The following is an 18224-nucleotide window of genomic DNA, read 5'->3' on the forward strand; positions in this document are numbered from 1 at the left end:
TTTTCATCTCTAAACTTTGTCGGAATTAGATATGGATATAGCTTCAAACAAGTGTCTCTAGTATGCTTTGGTTTCTTGCAATGATCACAAACTAACTCCCTCTTGTCTTCTTTCTTCATATCCCTTTCCTTGTCACCTCCAAACTTTGGTTTCACTGCTGTTAAGGCTGATTCCATAGGCTTATATTGTAACATAACCTTTCTCCTACTTTCTTCACTGTGCACTAAGGAATAGGCTTGGGAAAAGGTCACTCTCTCTGGTGAGTAGTTGTTACCTCACAATATCATATTCTGAATTTAGACCAACTAAGAGTTCAAAAACCATATTGGTTTTAACCTGTTTTCTGTATGTTTGTGCATCCTTCTGACTTCCCACTCAATTGTCTCTAGGTTATCAGTTTCATGCTACAAAGATTTCAAAGTATTGAAGTAAACTGAAACTAGTTTCTCTCCTTGCTTAAGATTATTGACTTCACATTTCAGCTCATAGGCCCTAGCAACATTAAGTGGCTGGGAGTAGGTTTCTCTCATGATTTCCCAAATTTCCTTTAGCAGTTTTGACCCACAAGTAATTTCTGCTGATACGAGGCTACATGGAATTGCACAGCCAAGTCATGACCAAATAGCTCTCCTAAATCCATTTGGCATATAATGGGTCTTCCTTGGCTGGTTTTTTTACATCCCCCATCACATAGCCTAATTTCCCTCTACCCCCAATAGCCATCATAGCTGACTGAGACCATTCTAAGTAATTTAGTCCATCAAATTTGACAGTAGTAATCTGAAAACTATTTCAAGTCATGTTTCCAGCCCCCAAAACACCTTCCCCCTTGAGCCTTTAACTCAGCTTTTGCCAAGTAATTTTTGAAAAAGAACTATTTTTTTATGCTGAAACTGAAGAAATTATCACCCAGAAATTGCTAACAGCCAACTTGGAAAGCTGAAGGTCTAGCAAACACCCAAAAATGTTGAAACAGACCTAGTAATCTCCCAAAGATTATTATCAATCAATCTGGAATACTAAAACAGTTCTAATTGTTACCTAGAAACTAATAACAGTCAGAATACTAGGGTTTAAATCAGAGAACTGATTGTGGGTTTGGGAAAACCCTAAAAAATCGAAGGAAATCAGAAGAACACCAGCCGCTCCTTCCAAATCACTCTTATTGGCTACGTTTATTGCAGCCTAATTGTTAGATATAGCTTCATAGTGCCTTCAAAGTCAATTCCCAATTCTATAAGAAACGTTCTTAGCCAAAGTAACATAGGAACTCCATGCACCATGGCTCAATACTTAGTCTCTACACTTGACCTGACAGCAGTAGATTGTTTTCTTGCTTCCCCAAAGGAAAATATACCACTAACAAAGGTACTATTGGAAGGGATGAAACTCAGTTGTTTAATGGCTGAACCTGTTAAGGTTGATTACCGAATTACAAAAAGATTTCAGCCCATTATTGAAACCAATTTCTTGGTATTTGAAAATCAAAATTTTCTGAATTGATCTTGCACTGAACTGGACCAGGTTTGAAACCCAAAATTGAATTGAGTTTACCTGATATGGAGTCCACAAATTGCATCTCCCAAGTGGTAGTTCATGCCCAAAATTCAGACCTAGACCATCCTCCAAACTGAAGATGGCATAGCTAGAAACTTGAGGTCGATCCTACAACACTGCTTCAACCAATTTTGATCTCCAACTGGTTGGAATCAATGCATCTGTATGAACCACATAACCTTTGATGCTTTTTCTTCAAAAACACAACAAAAAAGTAATGGATAAACAATGCCCTCCAAGGCTGGTTCAAGCTAGGGTTTATGGGAAGCAAGGGAGAAGAAAGAGAGAGCAAGAGAGAGTCTAGAATAGGATAGTTTGATATCTCCCTCTTAACCCTATATATAGAGCTCTCTCCTAATGCAATTAGGTCTAATCCAAATCAGATTTGGGTTAGGACTTAATCACACTAATAGAACGGAGATCCTTACCCATTTCCACACCCATATTAGATCCAAATCACATGACAACTTAGTTGTCATGTACTAGATTAACTAGTCTTACAAGTAAGGGGCTAAGGCCCATTTCCTTTAATGATTCACTTACATAATTGTTGCTAGGCCAAGGCCTGAATAATGTATGGCATAGGGTCCACAAAGGTCTAATATAAGTCCATAAGGGTTCAGCTCATGTTTGGAAAGAAATAGGCCAAATTCACGGCATAAGGTTAGTGAACTTCAGACTAATCAAGTTGGGCTCAGTTTTAGCCCACACTTAAGTCTAATCCACAAAGGTCTAATATAAGTCCATAAGGGTTCAGCTCATGTTTGGAAAGAAATAGGCCAAATTCACGGCATAAGGTTAGTGAACTTCAGACTAATCAAGTTGGGCTCAGTTTTGGCCCACACTTAAGTCTAAGTGATCTTTGGTTTCAACCACCCTATGAAGCCCAAGGATAATGGACTGATATGAGATAAAGCCCATCAGGTTTTAAGCCTCATAATGGTCTCTTTCCTTTAACCTTTCAGCCCTAAATGATCAAAACACTGTTCACAGGGAAGGACCTCTTCACTGATTACAAAGTGTAGCGTCAAACCCTCTACTTAGATGGATCCTGAGATTAAAACCTTTCGCAAACCATTGTCGGCGGTTTTAGGTTTCCATTAAAGAGAGTGTAAACCGTGATATTCATTGTCTAACAAAAGGGCTGATCTTATCACTATGATCACCCACTTAGGTAATATCCTAAGCTGCTCTAACATACCTACGTATTTGACCTTAAGTGGATCTCACTGGTTGGCATATCTAAGCCAATACAGTCTAAGACCTAATGCAGTATCATAATCAAGTATGAGGTTAAGCGCAACTTTCTAGTTTTGCCTATCTATCTCCAAGGTCCATGGTATATTTGGAAAATTTTCCAGGTTCAGTGCTTCTTACAAACACCCATTAACTATACTTAGGGTCTAACCTATAGCTGAGACAAGTTGCTCCACTAATTTAGTAACAAATCATTGTTAGGCTTGTCAAGATGAACTTCTCAAGTTTAACCAATGTCTAAGAACTTTCTAAACTAACACAAGTCTCTTAAGTGTCCAGTTTAAGGAGTAAATCACAAAAACATACCAATTTGAACATAAAACAATAATGTATTGATATTTTTCCAGGAATTCGTTTCTATTTTGGGAAGACACTTGGGTGGGCAATCAACCTCTAAAAGATATCTTTCATTCCCTTTATTCTCTTTCCCTTTTTTTAAAAAGGAGGTCATTTCTATATTCCTTCCCCCTCTGGTCTTACCCTTATCCTTGAATTGGGGCTTTGGTTTTCGTAGGGGATTAAGGGAGGCTGAACTTGTTTGTGTTACTAAACTTCTATCCATCTTTGACAATGTTTGTTTGGACCCCTCTTTTCCTGAAAGAAGAGTGTGAACCCCTATCCCAAAAGGTTCCTTCTTCAAATCCCTCTGTCCTAGTACTTCCCTTTATCCTTTCCCAATATGAAAGAAGTTTGGACTAAGCTTGTTCTCTCCCCCACCCCCCACCCCCCCAAATAGCTGGTTTTCTCTATTTGTCCCCAAACTAGTGTGTGTTGTACAAATCTCATAGTGAGGACTATTACCACTTACTGATTTCTTGTTCCTTTGCTATAGCTCTCTAGGATTGGATGTTTTTTTTTTGTTTTTTTTTTTATGTAGGTGGAATCAACCAATAGAGGTAAAAGAGGGAGCAGTATGTGGAGATGTTTTAGAGCAACCACCCTATGGACAATTTGGGAAGAAAGAAATACTAGAATTTTCCAAGATAAGGATAGATCCTTTATAAAAGTGAAGGAATGTATTTTAACTAGGGCCATTCACTGGTTAAAATCCTTGGTTCTTTTCAATTCTTTCTTATTTGATGACATTTGGAGGAATTGGGTTGCAGTTGCACACAATTCGGTTAGGAAAACCAGGGCTGCAACAGTTTGGGTAATTCCTCCGGAAGGGGTTATTAAACTAAATTTTGATAGAAGCATTCAGGGTAACCCTGGACTGTTTGACATAGGAGGAGTCTTGAGGAATGAGAATGGGAACATTGTATTATTATTCTCAGGTTCGGTGGGGATAGAAGATTATACAAGAGCTGAGTTGTTGGCTGCAGTACAAGGAATTCAGATTGCTAATCAACTAGGAGTGGTAAAGGGGATTCTAAGATGATTGTGGTCCGGTTGTCAAATCCAAACTCAGTTGCTTGGAGTTATAGGGATCACATTAGAAAAGTTGAATGTTTAACAAGGAACATATCATGTAGATACCAATGGGTTGGCTGATTATCTTGCTAAACAGGGGTTTGCTAGGGATCGGTTATTTGGGCAGCTTTGTAACACTTTTTCTATGACCGGCTTTAAGGGCATACAATGTCTAATATGTAAAATAACTTAAGGTCAGGGCAATTTTTTATCATCAATTGATCTAGGCCAATTAGCATCAGTGTAGGCTTAAATCTTAAGATGACCATGCAAGTGCATAACAACCCTTTTCTAGTGTTCCTTTTAAATGACAAAGAATATTGTCAACTACAATTAAGTGTGGGATTGTAGGCTGGTACATATACTATCTATCAATCAGCCATGGGTATGACACCCTTTAAAGCTCTTTATTGAAGTGAGTCTCCTCCCATACTGTCTTATGAATATGTTTCTTCCAAGGTTGCAGCTGTGGAAACTCAGTTAATTGCAAGGGTTGGAATCCTTAGGTTACTTAAATCAAACCTGGCTAAGGCCCATCAAAGAATGAAGGCCCAATACGATGCCCATCACTGCCAACTAGAGTTCTAGGTCAGTGATTTTGTTTATCTCAAGCTCCAATCTTATCGTCAGGTCTCAGTGGTAAGGAGGGCTTGGCACAAGCTCACACCAAGGTACTTCAGGCTGTTTAAGGTCCTAAAAAGAGTGGGCCTTGTTGCTTATTGACTGGAGCTCTCAGCCACCTCAAAGTTGCATCGAGTGTTTCACATTTCACTCCTTGAGAAGGTAGTTGCGCCCCAGACTACAGTCTGTCCTACATTGCCTCAGTTCACTGAAGAGGGGGACCTTGACACAGTACCTATTCAAATTGTGGATTTCTGCGGTGGGTCTGCAGAGGAAGACAGGTCATACCCGAAGCCAAGATGGAATGGCTCGGCTTCCAATGCAGTATGCCACCTGGGAGCCCTACATTCTGTTGAATGAGTGATTTCCTAATTAGGACCTTGAGGTTAAGGTCAATGTTAAGGGAGGAGGAATTGGTGAAGCCCAAACAGCCCATGGGAAGTTAGCTTGAGCCCAATAGCTTGTGCAGGCCATGTTCCGATCACTCATCACTTCACTAGAAGACAAAGGGGCTAGCATGCCACATCTGCAGATCCTCTATCAGAGTTGGTTACACTGCCACATGAAGATATTCTCTTGATGATTGTATTGGAAGGCCAGCTATATAAGGCCCCAAAAGTGTAACAAGTGGAATCAGTGAATGAAAACCTATCTTTTCTCCCCCCCTCTCTCTTATCTTCTTCCTCACCCCTGTTCTTTCATCACTCAACCTTATTAGGAGGTTAAGCCACGCTCGAAGGGGCTTCTGTGGTGAGTGATTTTCATCACAGGATGTATGAACTGTTTAGGGAAGTGAGTAGTATTAGATAAGGGGAGAAATCTGTGGTAATGTATTACTCATCCCTTTAGACCTTGTGGGAAGAAATAGAACACTTGTAAGACCTTAAGTGGAGAGATCCATTAGATAGTGAACAATGCAGGAAGCACATGGAAAAATATAGGGTATTTGATCTTTTAGCTAGACTCAACATTTTTTTTAACTTAATGAGAGCATATTTTAAGTAATGATGTTCTTAGACTCAACTTTACAACAATACCCCTGACATAAAATGATTGAACTACTCTTGGTTTATTTTCCTATTAATTGTTCTTTTTCATAAGATACACATCCTGCATTTAGTGAATCTCTCTCTCTCTCTCTCTCTCTCTCTCTCTCGGGTAGCTTAATCATGTTATGTCAAAATTCTGAAACATTGCCTTTAACTGGGCATTGTATTAGCTAATTTCTTTATGTACTTGGTAACGCCCTTTGTCATTTCCATTTGCACTATCTAGAGCTAATCTTCTCTGCTGACAGGCTATCTGTTTGATGCTTTCAGTTCTGCAAACAGCTCGATTACCAAATATCAAGGTACATAATGAATGTTATATTTTTTTTCTCAAAATTCATGGATTACACTTCTAATTATTTTCCTTCTATTCAGGTTTCTTCAGTGCTTCTTTGTTGTGCATTTTTTTATGACATATTTTGGGTCTTCTTGTCTCCACTTATATTCCATGAAAGTGTTATGATTGCGGTAAGTCAAACTATCTGTTCTCCTATACTTCATTCATTTTGTATTCTTTTAATATGGAAACAATGTCTTTGTTATGTTAGGCTTATAATTTTTGAGCTTAGAAAAGTAAAAGAAAATGTGCACATTACAAGCTTTATACTTCACTCATTTTGTATTCTTTTAATATGGAAACAATGTCTTTGTTATGTTAGGCTTATAATTTTTGAGCTTAGAAAAGTAAAAGAAAATGTGCACATTACAAGCTTAAGAATATCCATGGTAAAATACAATAGTCAATATATATTATGCTTTGTATAGATAAGCATTGGTGTTTAACCATTATTTTTATTTTTATTTTTACTTTTATTTCATAACAGTTTAGTTTCATTTATAAGAAGACCTCTTGTGTTTAGAACCTTATGTATATGTGTACAGAATTCAAAGCAATAAACAAAAGGAAATTCATTATATTTGTCTTAAGTAGCCATTTGATAACATCTGAAGTGGTGATCTGAATGATTTATTGATTTGCCTTTTAATGAATAAATTATTTTAAGGAGGTTGTAAGCTCTTTAATTGTTGAAATTTTATTGATTTCTGTACTCTTAAGTATTTTATTCATTATGAGAAATATAGTAAAATGACACTTTTCCTGCTACATACAACATACATATAAAATTAGTCCCACTACATTGCAAACATCTATCTTGTTAAGAACAGTATTCAGCTGGACTATCTCAACAGCCTTGTATTAAAATATCAACCAGTTTATATTCAATTTTCACAAATGGTAGGCATCTCTCCTTATAGACCATCTTCTCTCTAAGAAAATGCCTATACATTTCAAAATGCTTAGTTTTGTCATGTTATACTAGACTGTAATCAATACTTAATGCAGCCTGATTATGAAAATATAGGTTTATAAAGCCTTGCATTCAAATTCATGTAAAGGAATCTTTTATCCAAAATCCACAAGCTTTATATGCCATCACCATATATTCAACTCTACATCAAAATGAGTCACCACTAACTGCTTTTTACTTCTCCAAGTAACTAGTTTGGCCCTAAGCAGATGTACAATACCCAGAAGTAGATTTTTTATTTGATAATTAACCATCAATTTTATTAAATACTAATGGTAATTAACTAATAACATAGTAACTAGTATCCCTACCATATGATTTAATTTTCAACTGAGCCCTCCCCCCAAAAAAAATAAAAATAAAAAATACTAATTCGTTGCTATCCCTTTTTGCTGATGTCTCAGCCATGCAATTAGTTGATCTTGGTACCCACTGGATTTTTCACTTGCATATTTAGTAAACCATCCAAATTTCTTCATTTCATTTCAATATGCTCACAAAGCACTCCTATTCATCAGCCACATACTCACCACCATCCAATCTCCCTCATAGTAATTTAGTAAGGCATGATGCTTGTCCACTGGACACCCTGGATAACTGCCCTAAGCTTAATGACCCTGGATTCCCTAGACTCCTACCATCAAATTTAAGCTTAAAAAATCCCCTCCCGATGGTAGCCATCACGTTTGAATCGCCAGCTTTTTGGTTGAAGTTTTGGTCACTTCCCCCCACTTTCTAATGATATCATCTATTGAGAAAGAAATGAAGGAATCCTATGAGAAACAAACAACAGATCAATCCCAAACAAGAAAAACCTTGAACACTCCACACCCAGAGAAACAAACCACAGATCAACCCCAAACAAGAAAAACCTTGAACACTCCACACCCAGCCCACACACCCAATTAGATCACAAGCCGACCCAGGACTTGACCCTCATCTTACTTTTCTAGAGACCAAACCTGACAGACCTCTCTATCTATGCCTTCATTCAAAAGAAACAGAACTCACGCACCCCAAACTTCCTACAGAAATATTAGAATCCTCTTTCTTTTTCTTGACAACTTTTTTTGTCTTCTTCACCCTCTTTTTAATTCCAACCCCAAATAGGCCCCCTTCTATCTAGAAAACACCTTTGAAACTGTCACAGATCTGTTGAATTTCTGGTGCCTCATCTTTTAACTGCATTAGGAGGACCCTCACAAATCTTTCTATCTCCATGACTCTCATTAATCCTTTCAATCTCTAAGACTGTGTTCTTCTCTGTTATGGTTCAGACCTGTACTTGTTTCAGTTGTAAATAACAGAAGAAAGAGTAGAGAAGAAAGAGAGAGAAGAGACAACAAAGAGAAGAGGAGAGAAGAAGAAATAGAAGAGAAAGGCTGGTTTGAACTAGAGAATTCTATCTCTCTAGTTGGCCAGATGTTATTTATAGATTTCTAATTAAAAGAACAAAGACATTTATGCACCTACTTAAGTATGGGACACAACACTTAAACCAAAACATAAGACATTACACCTCACTCTTAGCATAAACCAAAATGATCAAACTACCCCTCTACAGCCGATTCTAACACTCTCCCTCAAGCTGGTGAGTATATGTCATTAGTCCCAACTTGTTAAATATGTAATCCACACTCTTCCTCGACTCAAACCTTTGGTGAAAATGTCTGTCCATTGACTTGTTGTATTTACATATGCAGTACTTATCACTCCACTAAGTACCTTCTCCCTCACAAAGTGACAATCAATTTCTATATGTTTTGTTCTTTCATGGAAAACTAGATTCGAACAAATGTGGACTGCAGCTTGGTTGTCACAATATAGCTTCATATGAGGTTCTTCAACCATACTAATTCACATGTAGTGTGTTCCATGGCTCTATATTCAGTTTTAGCACTACTTGCCACCACTATCTTCTTGCTCTTCCATGACACCAAATTGCCCCCAAGAAAGGTACAATACCTGTAGTGGACCTCTTATCAGATATTGAACCAGCCCAATCAACATTTGTGTATCCCTCTATCTTAAGACTTCTTCCACTCTTATATAATAAGCCACGACTTGAAGCTCTCTTCAAGTACCATACAATCCTTAGAACTGCATCCCAATGTGGAACCTAGGGGTTCTGCATAAATTGACTCACCACACTAACTACAAATGATATCTAGCCGAGTAATGGTTAGGTAATTCAACTTGCCCACCAACCTCTTATACCTTTCAAGATCTTCAAATTCTTCACCTGCATCACAACTTAACTTGACATTTGATTCCATGGGTGTTTTGGCAAGTTTGGCACCTAATAATCATGTCTCTTCTAACAGATCAAGAACACACTTCCTTTGGAACAAATTAATACCATGCTTAGACCTCGCTACTTCTATCCCCAAGAAATCTTTTAATTTTCCAAGATCATTTGTCTGGAAGTGATCATGTAGAAAGATCTTTAGCCTATCAATCCCCAAACTGTCACTACTGATAATAACAATGTTAGTCAATCAATCTGAATCGTAGCTAAATACTGAATGGTCAACCTGACACTGTATCATGCCAAATTCTTTCACCACTTCACTGAATCTACCAAACCATGCATGGGAAGACTGTTTAAGTCCATAAATGGCCTTCTTGAGTCTGCACACCTTACTATCCTCCCCCTAAGCTACAAACCCTGGTGGTTGCTCCATATAGACCTCCTCAAGAAGGTCACCATATAATTCTTGATGTCCAGATGAAACAAAGGCCAATCATACATAGTAACTAGGGATTTCAAAACATGGACTGAACCAATCTTAGCAATAGGAGAGAAGATCTATGTGTAGTCAACACCATACAACTGTGAGTAGCCTTTTGCAACTAACTGAGCTTTCAACCACTCTACACTACCATCTTGTAAATACTTGATAATGTATACCCATTTAAAACCTACAACATGTTTGCCAGGAGGGAGAATGGTGAGATCCCACATATGATTATAAGCCAGAGTTGAGAGTTCTTCTTCCATTGCATGGCGCCACCCTGGAGAGGCAAGTGCTTCCCGGACATACTTATGAATAGAAACAAAAGGCAACATATAAACAAACTGGCGATAGGAAGCAAAAAGGTGAGATACAGAAACATAATTTAAAATGGGATGAAGGGTGCAACTATGTTTACCTTTCCGCAATGCAATAGGAAGACCAAGGTTAGAGACAAGGGGTGGGGCAGGTGCGGCAACAATGCTGGATTTGCCAACGGTGAGGAAGCTGGAGGAAGAGCCAGTACATGTTGATGTGTATATGCTTGTTGGATGGGTGGTCGTTCAATAGGAAGTTGCATTAGAGGCGGGAGCTTGGTCACAATTGGAACAAGAGGAATGGGGTCCTCAATGGGAATGGTGTCAACTCGGTTCAAATCAAAGAAGAACCAAGAAATGAAAGGGTGTGTTCTATCGAGTCACATGCCTAGAAAAGTTATCGTATATATGAAAGTGTACAAAGTTATGGAAATGACAGTTGTGTCCTCTTACAAGAAAGAATAAAACAAAAGAATAGTGTACATAAGTTACAACATAAAAGAGTGGTCCCAAGAGCTAAAAAAGGAAAGAAAATGTAAGAGACATAAATCAATATCTACACCCCCCTCAAACTGATGCTGAGGTACGAGCATCCGTTTGTCAACTAGAAACTGGTGACAAGCACGGGTCATAGCCTTTGTGAATAAGTCAACAAGCTATAGGGAAAAAGACACGTGTGACAAAGATATGTGTCCAGTAGAAAATTGATCTCTAATGAAGTGGCAGTCAACCTCTATATGTTTGGTTTGCTCATGGAAGACAGGGTTGGATGCAATCTTGATAGCACTCACATTATCAACATTAATAGGAACTGGAGATGCCAAGGTCATCAAGGAGGGCTCTTAGCCATATAATTTCACTGTAGACGGAGGACACAGCCCTATACTCAGCCTCAGTAGAAGACTTGGAGATAGTTGGTTGCATTTTATACTTCCAGGATATGAGAGTCACCAAGAATAAAACACTAGCCAATAGTGGAGCATCTAGTACCTGGGCATCCTATCCAATCAGCATTTGCATAAGCGGATAAGCTGAGAAAAGATGTAGGAAAGAAAATGCCATGTGAAAGGGTTCCACGAATGTATCTCATAATACGACGAACTACAGTCATGTGCAGTTGTTGAGGAGAAGAGACAAACTGACCGACCACTTGGACAACATAAGAGATATCTAGACATGTCATGGTGAGGTAGATATGACTACCAACAAGTTGTCGATAAAGAGTAGCGTCTTCTAGGGGGTCGCCATCATCCTTTGAAAGTTTCATATTCATCTCAAGAGGCGTGTCAACCTGTTTGTCATCACTCAGGTTTGTAGATTTCACAAGATCCATTGCATACTTGTGTTGATTAACAAAATGCCCATGGGAAGAATGAGTGACTTCTAGCCCCAAGAAATAAGTCAGATGGCCAAGGTCCTTCATCTTAAAGGACTAATTGAGAAGTTGTTTCAAAGAAGAAATGCCATGACTGTCATCACCGGTAATAAGAATGTCATCCACATACAAAAGTAATAGCATAATTACTTGGGGATGTCTCGATATGAATAGTGAATAATCTGAAGAGCTCTGAGTGAATCCCGAATCTGTGATCACTAAACGAAATTTCTCAAACCATGCCTTAGGGGCTTGTTTAAGACCATACAAGGACTTTTTAAGACAACACACAGGGAGAACCATCACAATATCCTGGTGGAGGCTTCATGTAAACAGTTTCCTTGAGATCCCTGTGTAAGAAAGCATTTTTGACATCCAACTGATGAATCTCCCAGTCCTAGTGTTTACATGTAAATATAGCCAACAATAGATGAACAGTGGTCATCTTAGCTACAGGGGCAAATCTCTCATCATAATCTATCCCATACTTCTGCTTATACCCTTGTGCCACCAAATGTGCCTTGTATCTATCAAGGCTCTTGTCAGAGTTAAGTTTCACTAAATATACCCACTTGCTTCCAATTAGAGAGTCATCTGGAGGGGTAGGAACCTTGTCCCAAGTATCATTATCAATAAGAGCTTGGAGCTCAGTATCCATGGCTTCTTTCCAATGTAGGACAGCCATAGCCTTCCGGTGTGATGTGGGAACATCTGTGACAAACAAAACAGCAGAGGAGCTATGGCTTGAAGGAAAACCATAGCGGTCAGGAGGGCGAGAAACATGAGTGAACGACGTAAAGGGGGATTAGAGAATGGTTGGGGATCATGGATAGGTGTAGGTGTACTTATAGGATCAAGAGAAGAAGAGGAACTCGTGGCTAGAGATGATGGATTAACTTTTGGTGATGAAGGGGGTAGAGCGATAGGAGCCGGAGCAGATAGCCTCTTCCTGAAATAGACATGGAGCATTTCTGGAATAGGAGGTGAATCAAAAGAACCTGCAGAATCAAAAGAATAAAGCATCGAGATGGAAGTAGTAGGTAATCTAGCAATATGTGCAAAAAAGGGTAATGTTTTTAAGCAAGATGACATTGCTGGGTATACGAATTCGACGAGATTGAGGATCATAGCAAAGGAAGCCCTTATGATCAGGGCTATACCCCACAAAAGCACACATTGCTGTTTGGGGAGTAAGCTTTGTGTGCTCATGTGCTGGAAGGTGAACAAATCACACAACCAAAGACATGAAGAATAGAAAATAGGTTTTGGAAGTTCCTTCTTCAACAATTCTAATATTTTCTTGGCTTGCACCCTTTTGATCTTCAATGTTTACAACTTCTATAGGTTGAAATTCTTCATTCACAACTTTAGCTCCAAGATGGGCATCAACATGCAAGAAATCATCTTCTTTACCTTCAACTTTGTACTTTCTTCTCATTGGCTTCAAATTCTTTGTTGTAATCAGTTGCTTCTTCTCTATCTTAAGAGCCAATTCAAAGGCATCATCTTCTTTATCTTCAACTGATTTGTGCCTTTCACTTTCTGTAATGTCACATCTAATATATAATTCATCAAACTTATGCATATATTGAATTACATATAGCATACCTTGCTTGAGACTAGTCAACTCCACATATAGATCATCATGGAAGTATTGTGGAATGTACTTTTCTTGCAAATACATCTTCATCTTTGCCCATGTAGTAATAGGATATTCACCTCTATTTTCTAGTCATTTCTCAAGAGTTCTCTACCATACTTTAGCAATACCCGTGAGTTTCATACGTGCAAATCTAAATCTTTGTTTTTCAGACATATCATGCCAATCAAAATATTCTTCTAGTATAGCAATCCAATTAATGAATGCTTGTCTGTCTTCATCTGCTTGGAAATTAGGCACTTCCCTTTCTCTTCTAACATTCTTCAAAACCTTACGCCTATAGCCAACGTTACTAGATCTACTTTCTTCCACCAATTTCTCAAGTAAATCAACCATAGACCCTTCATATGGTTCAAAAACCCTATCATCATTGATTCTAGACCCATGAGATTGTTTAAATGATGCCCTAGGCCAATAGAATCGGTCACTTGTGAGAACATGGTGACTAATCATTAGCTTTGATACCAAAATAATGGAGTTGAAGAATGAAATTTGGAATTTTCTTAAATTTTCTATAGTTTTGTATACTTGGACAATATGGGTATTTTTGTAATTTTAACTAGTCCTGTGTGGGGCTTGGGCTATAACATCTTGTTCCTCTAGTTTAGTATGGCTTATCTTTCAATTTATAGTTTATTTAGTAGATAAAAAGTTATTGTGTTTCTTAAACTAATGTAGTAGGACTGCAACAAACTAACACAAGATAGAAAGAGAGAGGAGAGAGAGAGAGAGAGAGAGAAGGTAGAGAAAGAGGAAAGAGAGAAATCCCAAGGAATCACACCAAGGGGTCCTAGAATCACTCTAGGGTTTGTAGGAATCACTTCATACAGGAAGAGAGCTCTTAAGAAATCTCCATTCTTTCATTAGCTTCAAAAGGAAGAGAATACATCTATTTATATGGAGTGACTTGTGGCCCGGAATACTGTTCACCATAATTACAAAAATGCCACTCCTTGTCTTGTGCATCAAGAAATACAATAACATTCTATCTACTAGTGCAAATAAATTGAAAATTGAAAGATAAGCCCTACTAAACTAGAGGAACAAAATTTTATAGCCCAGGCCCCACACAACACTAGTTAAAATTACAAAATACCCATACTGTCCAAGTACACAAAACTATAAAAAAATTAACAAAATTCCAAATTTCGTTCTTCAGCTCCTGCGCTTTGCAGTACGACAAGGTCTTTAAATTGTAGTGTAACCTTTTTTCTTGGTTCATGTGTTTTTTCAGGATCTAACTTTTGGGAAGACGATTGGTAGAGGAAGCTTAGTGGATGGTCTCTACATTATTGAGAACAAGGCTAGTCACTCGATGTCATCCTCAAAGTCATATAGTCAGTCAAATAAGAGTCAAAGTGGCATAGTCTGTTGGGTCATGTTTCATTTGAAATAGTGAAGTCATTGTTTCCTTTTTTATTTAAGTCATGTTCAGAGTCAGATTTCCAGTGTTAAACTTGTTAGTTGAGTAAACAATGTAGAACAACATTTCATTCAAGTAATAAAAGATAAAATTTTTCATTCCATATTGTGTACTCTGATGTATGGGGGCCAACTACTATAACCTCTAAGGGCGGGTATAAGTACTTTATCACATTGATTGGTGATTTCTCCCACTATACATGGGTATTTCCCATGCGTAACAAATATGGAGTTCCAAAGATTGTGAAAGACTTCCATAGGATAGTGTTTACACAGTTTCATGTTGAAATCCAAATCTTTCAATCCAATAATGCAAATGAATATTTCCATGGTGAGCTTAATGAGTTCTTTGCCTCTCATGGATATATTCACAAGAGATCATGTGCAAGAACACTACAACAAAATGGTGTAGTAGAAAGAAAGAACAGACACCTCCTTGAGGTAGCATGAGGGATGATGTTACAAATGAATGTACCAAAAAGATTTTGGATGGATGCTATACTTGCAACTACTTATGTCAGCAATTTCATGCCCTCTAGAGTGTTGAACTACAAGGTCCCTCATCAGTTGTTGTTCCCCTAGTCTCCTTTATTTTCCATTCCCATGAGAGTGTTTGTTTGTCGTGCCTTTATGGATGATTTGTCTTCGTCTCGTGGTAAGTTAGACCCTTGGTCTATTCCATGTATCTTTTTGGGGTATCCCTCCTCTCAAAAGGGTTACCGATGCTTCCCATGTATCCTATTGTTCCCCTGCTTACAGGTTGAGGATTCAGCTTGTAATTGGTAAACCTTGGCCTAATATCTTTGCTAAGAATAAGTGGTTTTAGCCTGTACCCATATTTCATCAACAGTATCTGCCCACATAAAGTTCTTCTTCACATCAGGTTCCATGGCTGCAAGAAGCCAAGACATCACCATACTGTTCTCTTGGTCCCACCTATCATATTCAGCAGTCCCACTCTTGGGTTCTTTCACCCTTCCATTTATGTAACCACCTTTTCCCCTTGCTGTTACATATAGTTTTACACCCTTAGCCCACTCCAGGTAGTTCAGGCCATTAAAGGGGTAATTGGCATAGGAAACAACATGTTTTCACCTCCCATACCATTTGATCCATGGGTTGATGCAACTCCGGGAGAGGCAGAGTCATCATTTGCCATAGAGAGCAACACAAATGACAAGTCAAGAAACTGATCTACAGATGCACACGACCAGTCCCCACTGAACTAGTACTTTTCACAGTCTCAGTCCAGGCACTAAACACCAAACGAAACACCACTGAAATGGACAACAACAGCTAACAGTCCAGGAACAATCAAATAGTCCAAAAAGAAATAATAAAATACTGCTGAAACTGACTGACAACAACCAAACAGTCCAGATATTTAAATCTCTGTCTTCAATGGGCTACCCACTACACATATCAACACATCACAGCACATACCTATGACAAAGGGGATCAGACACCCCTGTACAACACCTGTTTAAAGGTGCAAATCCAAAGAAAAAAATCTTCATAGCATTGGCCAAAGAGAGAACAGGGTCTTCACAGCATCGGTTCTCTCTTATTATGGCTACCTTGGTGCTACGACCAAGGAGAACCCATAAGAAACAGGAACAGGTTGTTCTACACAGTCCGATTAGGGTTTTTTGCCTGTATTGTCCTAGAAATTAGAAAACTGGGTGGATGAATGTGATTCTTATGAGAACAAAGGATTCCTATCGCCCAGAACCTTGCTCTAATACCATATTTTCTTTCTTGGAGAGAGAGTAAAGAGAGAAAAGAGAGAGGAGAGGAGAGAAGAGAGAGGGAAAATAGTTTGGAAGTAAAAAAAGTATTGCTAGCGGCGCTTAACTTCTTATTTATAATGATATAACATAATAATAAATGGGATATTACATTTATACCCCTGGTGGCACACCGTAATAATAAACTAATTAAAAGAAGAAAAGAAACAAGCTGACAGCATCCTAGGCTGACAACACACTAACAGCAAAGATAAAATAATAACACTAACAACTGGCCAGGTAGAACTTTCAGGAATAATATGCGCATGTTGCTTACAATAAGTGCAGAAATTTTTCTTCCGATAGTGTGAGATAATTGATAATGTGTCCATATTCCTTGCATTCATAACACTGTACTCCGGACAAGTCCATCTTGGGCTTGGATTTGTTCATCAGAAAGGCTATCTTTGTTCTAGAATCAGATTTCGACCTCAAGGTCGATTGAGTAACGAGTCTAGTTTCTTCCCTGAGAAGTTCTCCCAAAACTATGTCAAGTGTGAGAGGAGTTCCCCTACTGAGAATGTTGGACCTTGCAATCTCATATTCAGGTCTCAGATGCATCAGGAAATGCATGGTCTTCCTCCTATCAAAATGTTCTTTCAAATTTTTTATGTAGCAAGTAGAAGTGGATTCACCCATATGAATCAATTCATATTCTATCCACAAGTTCACAAAGCCAACATAGTACTCCTATATTTTCTTCTCACCCTGATTGTAAGAAAAAATCTGTCTTGATCTGATACTGACGAGAGATGTTGACTTGTTGGTACACCTTTTCCATGTAGGTGAACATCTCACTAGAAGTCCGATAACTTCTCATTGGAATAGCAATTTCAGTTCAACGGAACCAAGAAGCCAAGACAGACTCTGCCATTATTAATTTTCCACTGTTTTAGCCCCTTGGAATTAGACTCATCGGGTTGTTTGTGGAACCATCCACAAATCCCCATAGACCATTTCCTTCAACATAGAACTGGAAATGGAATTTCCAAAACGCATAGTTGGTCCCATTGAACTTTACTGGTAGAATATCCCTTTTTTCCATAGGCATTTCAGCAACAAAGAAACAAAAACTTAAGAAAATAGAGCAGCCAAAGGTCCAAAAAGAAACAAACTGTGTATCCAATCACACACCACAAGGAGGTAGCAAAACACAATCACAAAACAGCCACACAAAGGTTGCGAACTGATAACAGTCCAAAAAAGCTAAGTTTCCTGGAGTGTCGAACAAGAAGAAGGGTAAAACACCCTTCAAATGTAATCTGAACCAGAAACAAATTGTAGATCTATATAAATATGACCTGGGCAACTTCAGATCTGAAGTTTCACAGTGATTGAAGTGGCCAATTGAGAGAAAGAGAGGAAACCCTACTGCTGAAGGCGATCTTCCAGAGAAAAAAAACAGTTGTGTTGATCAGTACAGCAACCAAAGAGATCCAGAGTTTGAAGTAGATGATAGGTCGATCTCACAAGCCAAGACAGATTTCAATCAAGAACAGGTTGAAAAAACCCGCTCTGATACCATGTCAACTCAAACTCAGTTCAAATCAGAGAAGAACCTGGAAATGAAAGGGTGTGTTCTATCGAGTCACATGTCCAGAAAAGGTATCTTATATATGAAAGTGTACAAAGTTGTGGAAAGGACAGTAGTGTCCTTCCTCTTACAAGAAAGAATATGTTAGAGTCGACTAAACAGGAGTAATTTAGTCTTTGTATGTCTCCTA

General features: G+C 38.4%; 1 protein-coding gene across 1 annotated transcript in view; it reads left to right on the plus strand.

Annotated features, from left to right (window-relative positions):
• Nucleotides 1-18224, plus strand: part of LOC104588916 (signal peptide peptidase-like 2) — a 140151-nt gene that overhangs the window by 82772 nt on the left and 39155 nt on the right. The window contains exons 9-10 of the mRNA XM_010247040.3: nt 6143-6196; nt 6270-6362. Coding sequence (XP_010245342.2) covers nt 6143-6196; nt 6270-6362 — 147 coding nt within the window. The remainder of the gene's footprint in view (nt 1-6142; nt 6197-6269; nt 6363-18224) is intronic.

The sequence above is a fragment of the Nelumbo nucifera genome, chromosome 3, assembly GCF_055504915.1.
Source record: "Nelumbo nucifera cultivar China Antique chromosome 3, China Antique-T2T, whole genome shotgun sequence".
NCBI classification, from domain to species: domain Eukaryota; kingdom Viridiplantae; phylum Streptophyta; class Magnoliopsida; order Proteales; family Nelumbonaceae; genus Nelumbo; species Nelumbo nucifera.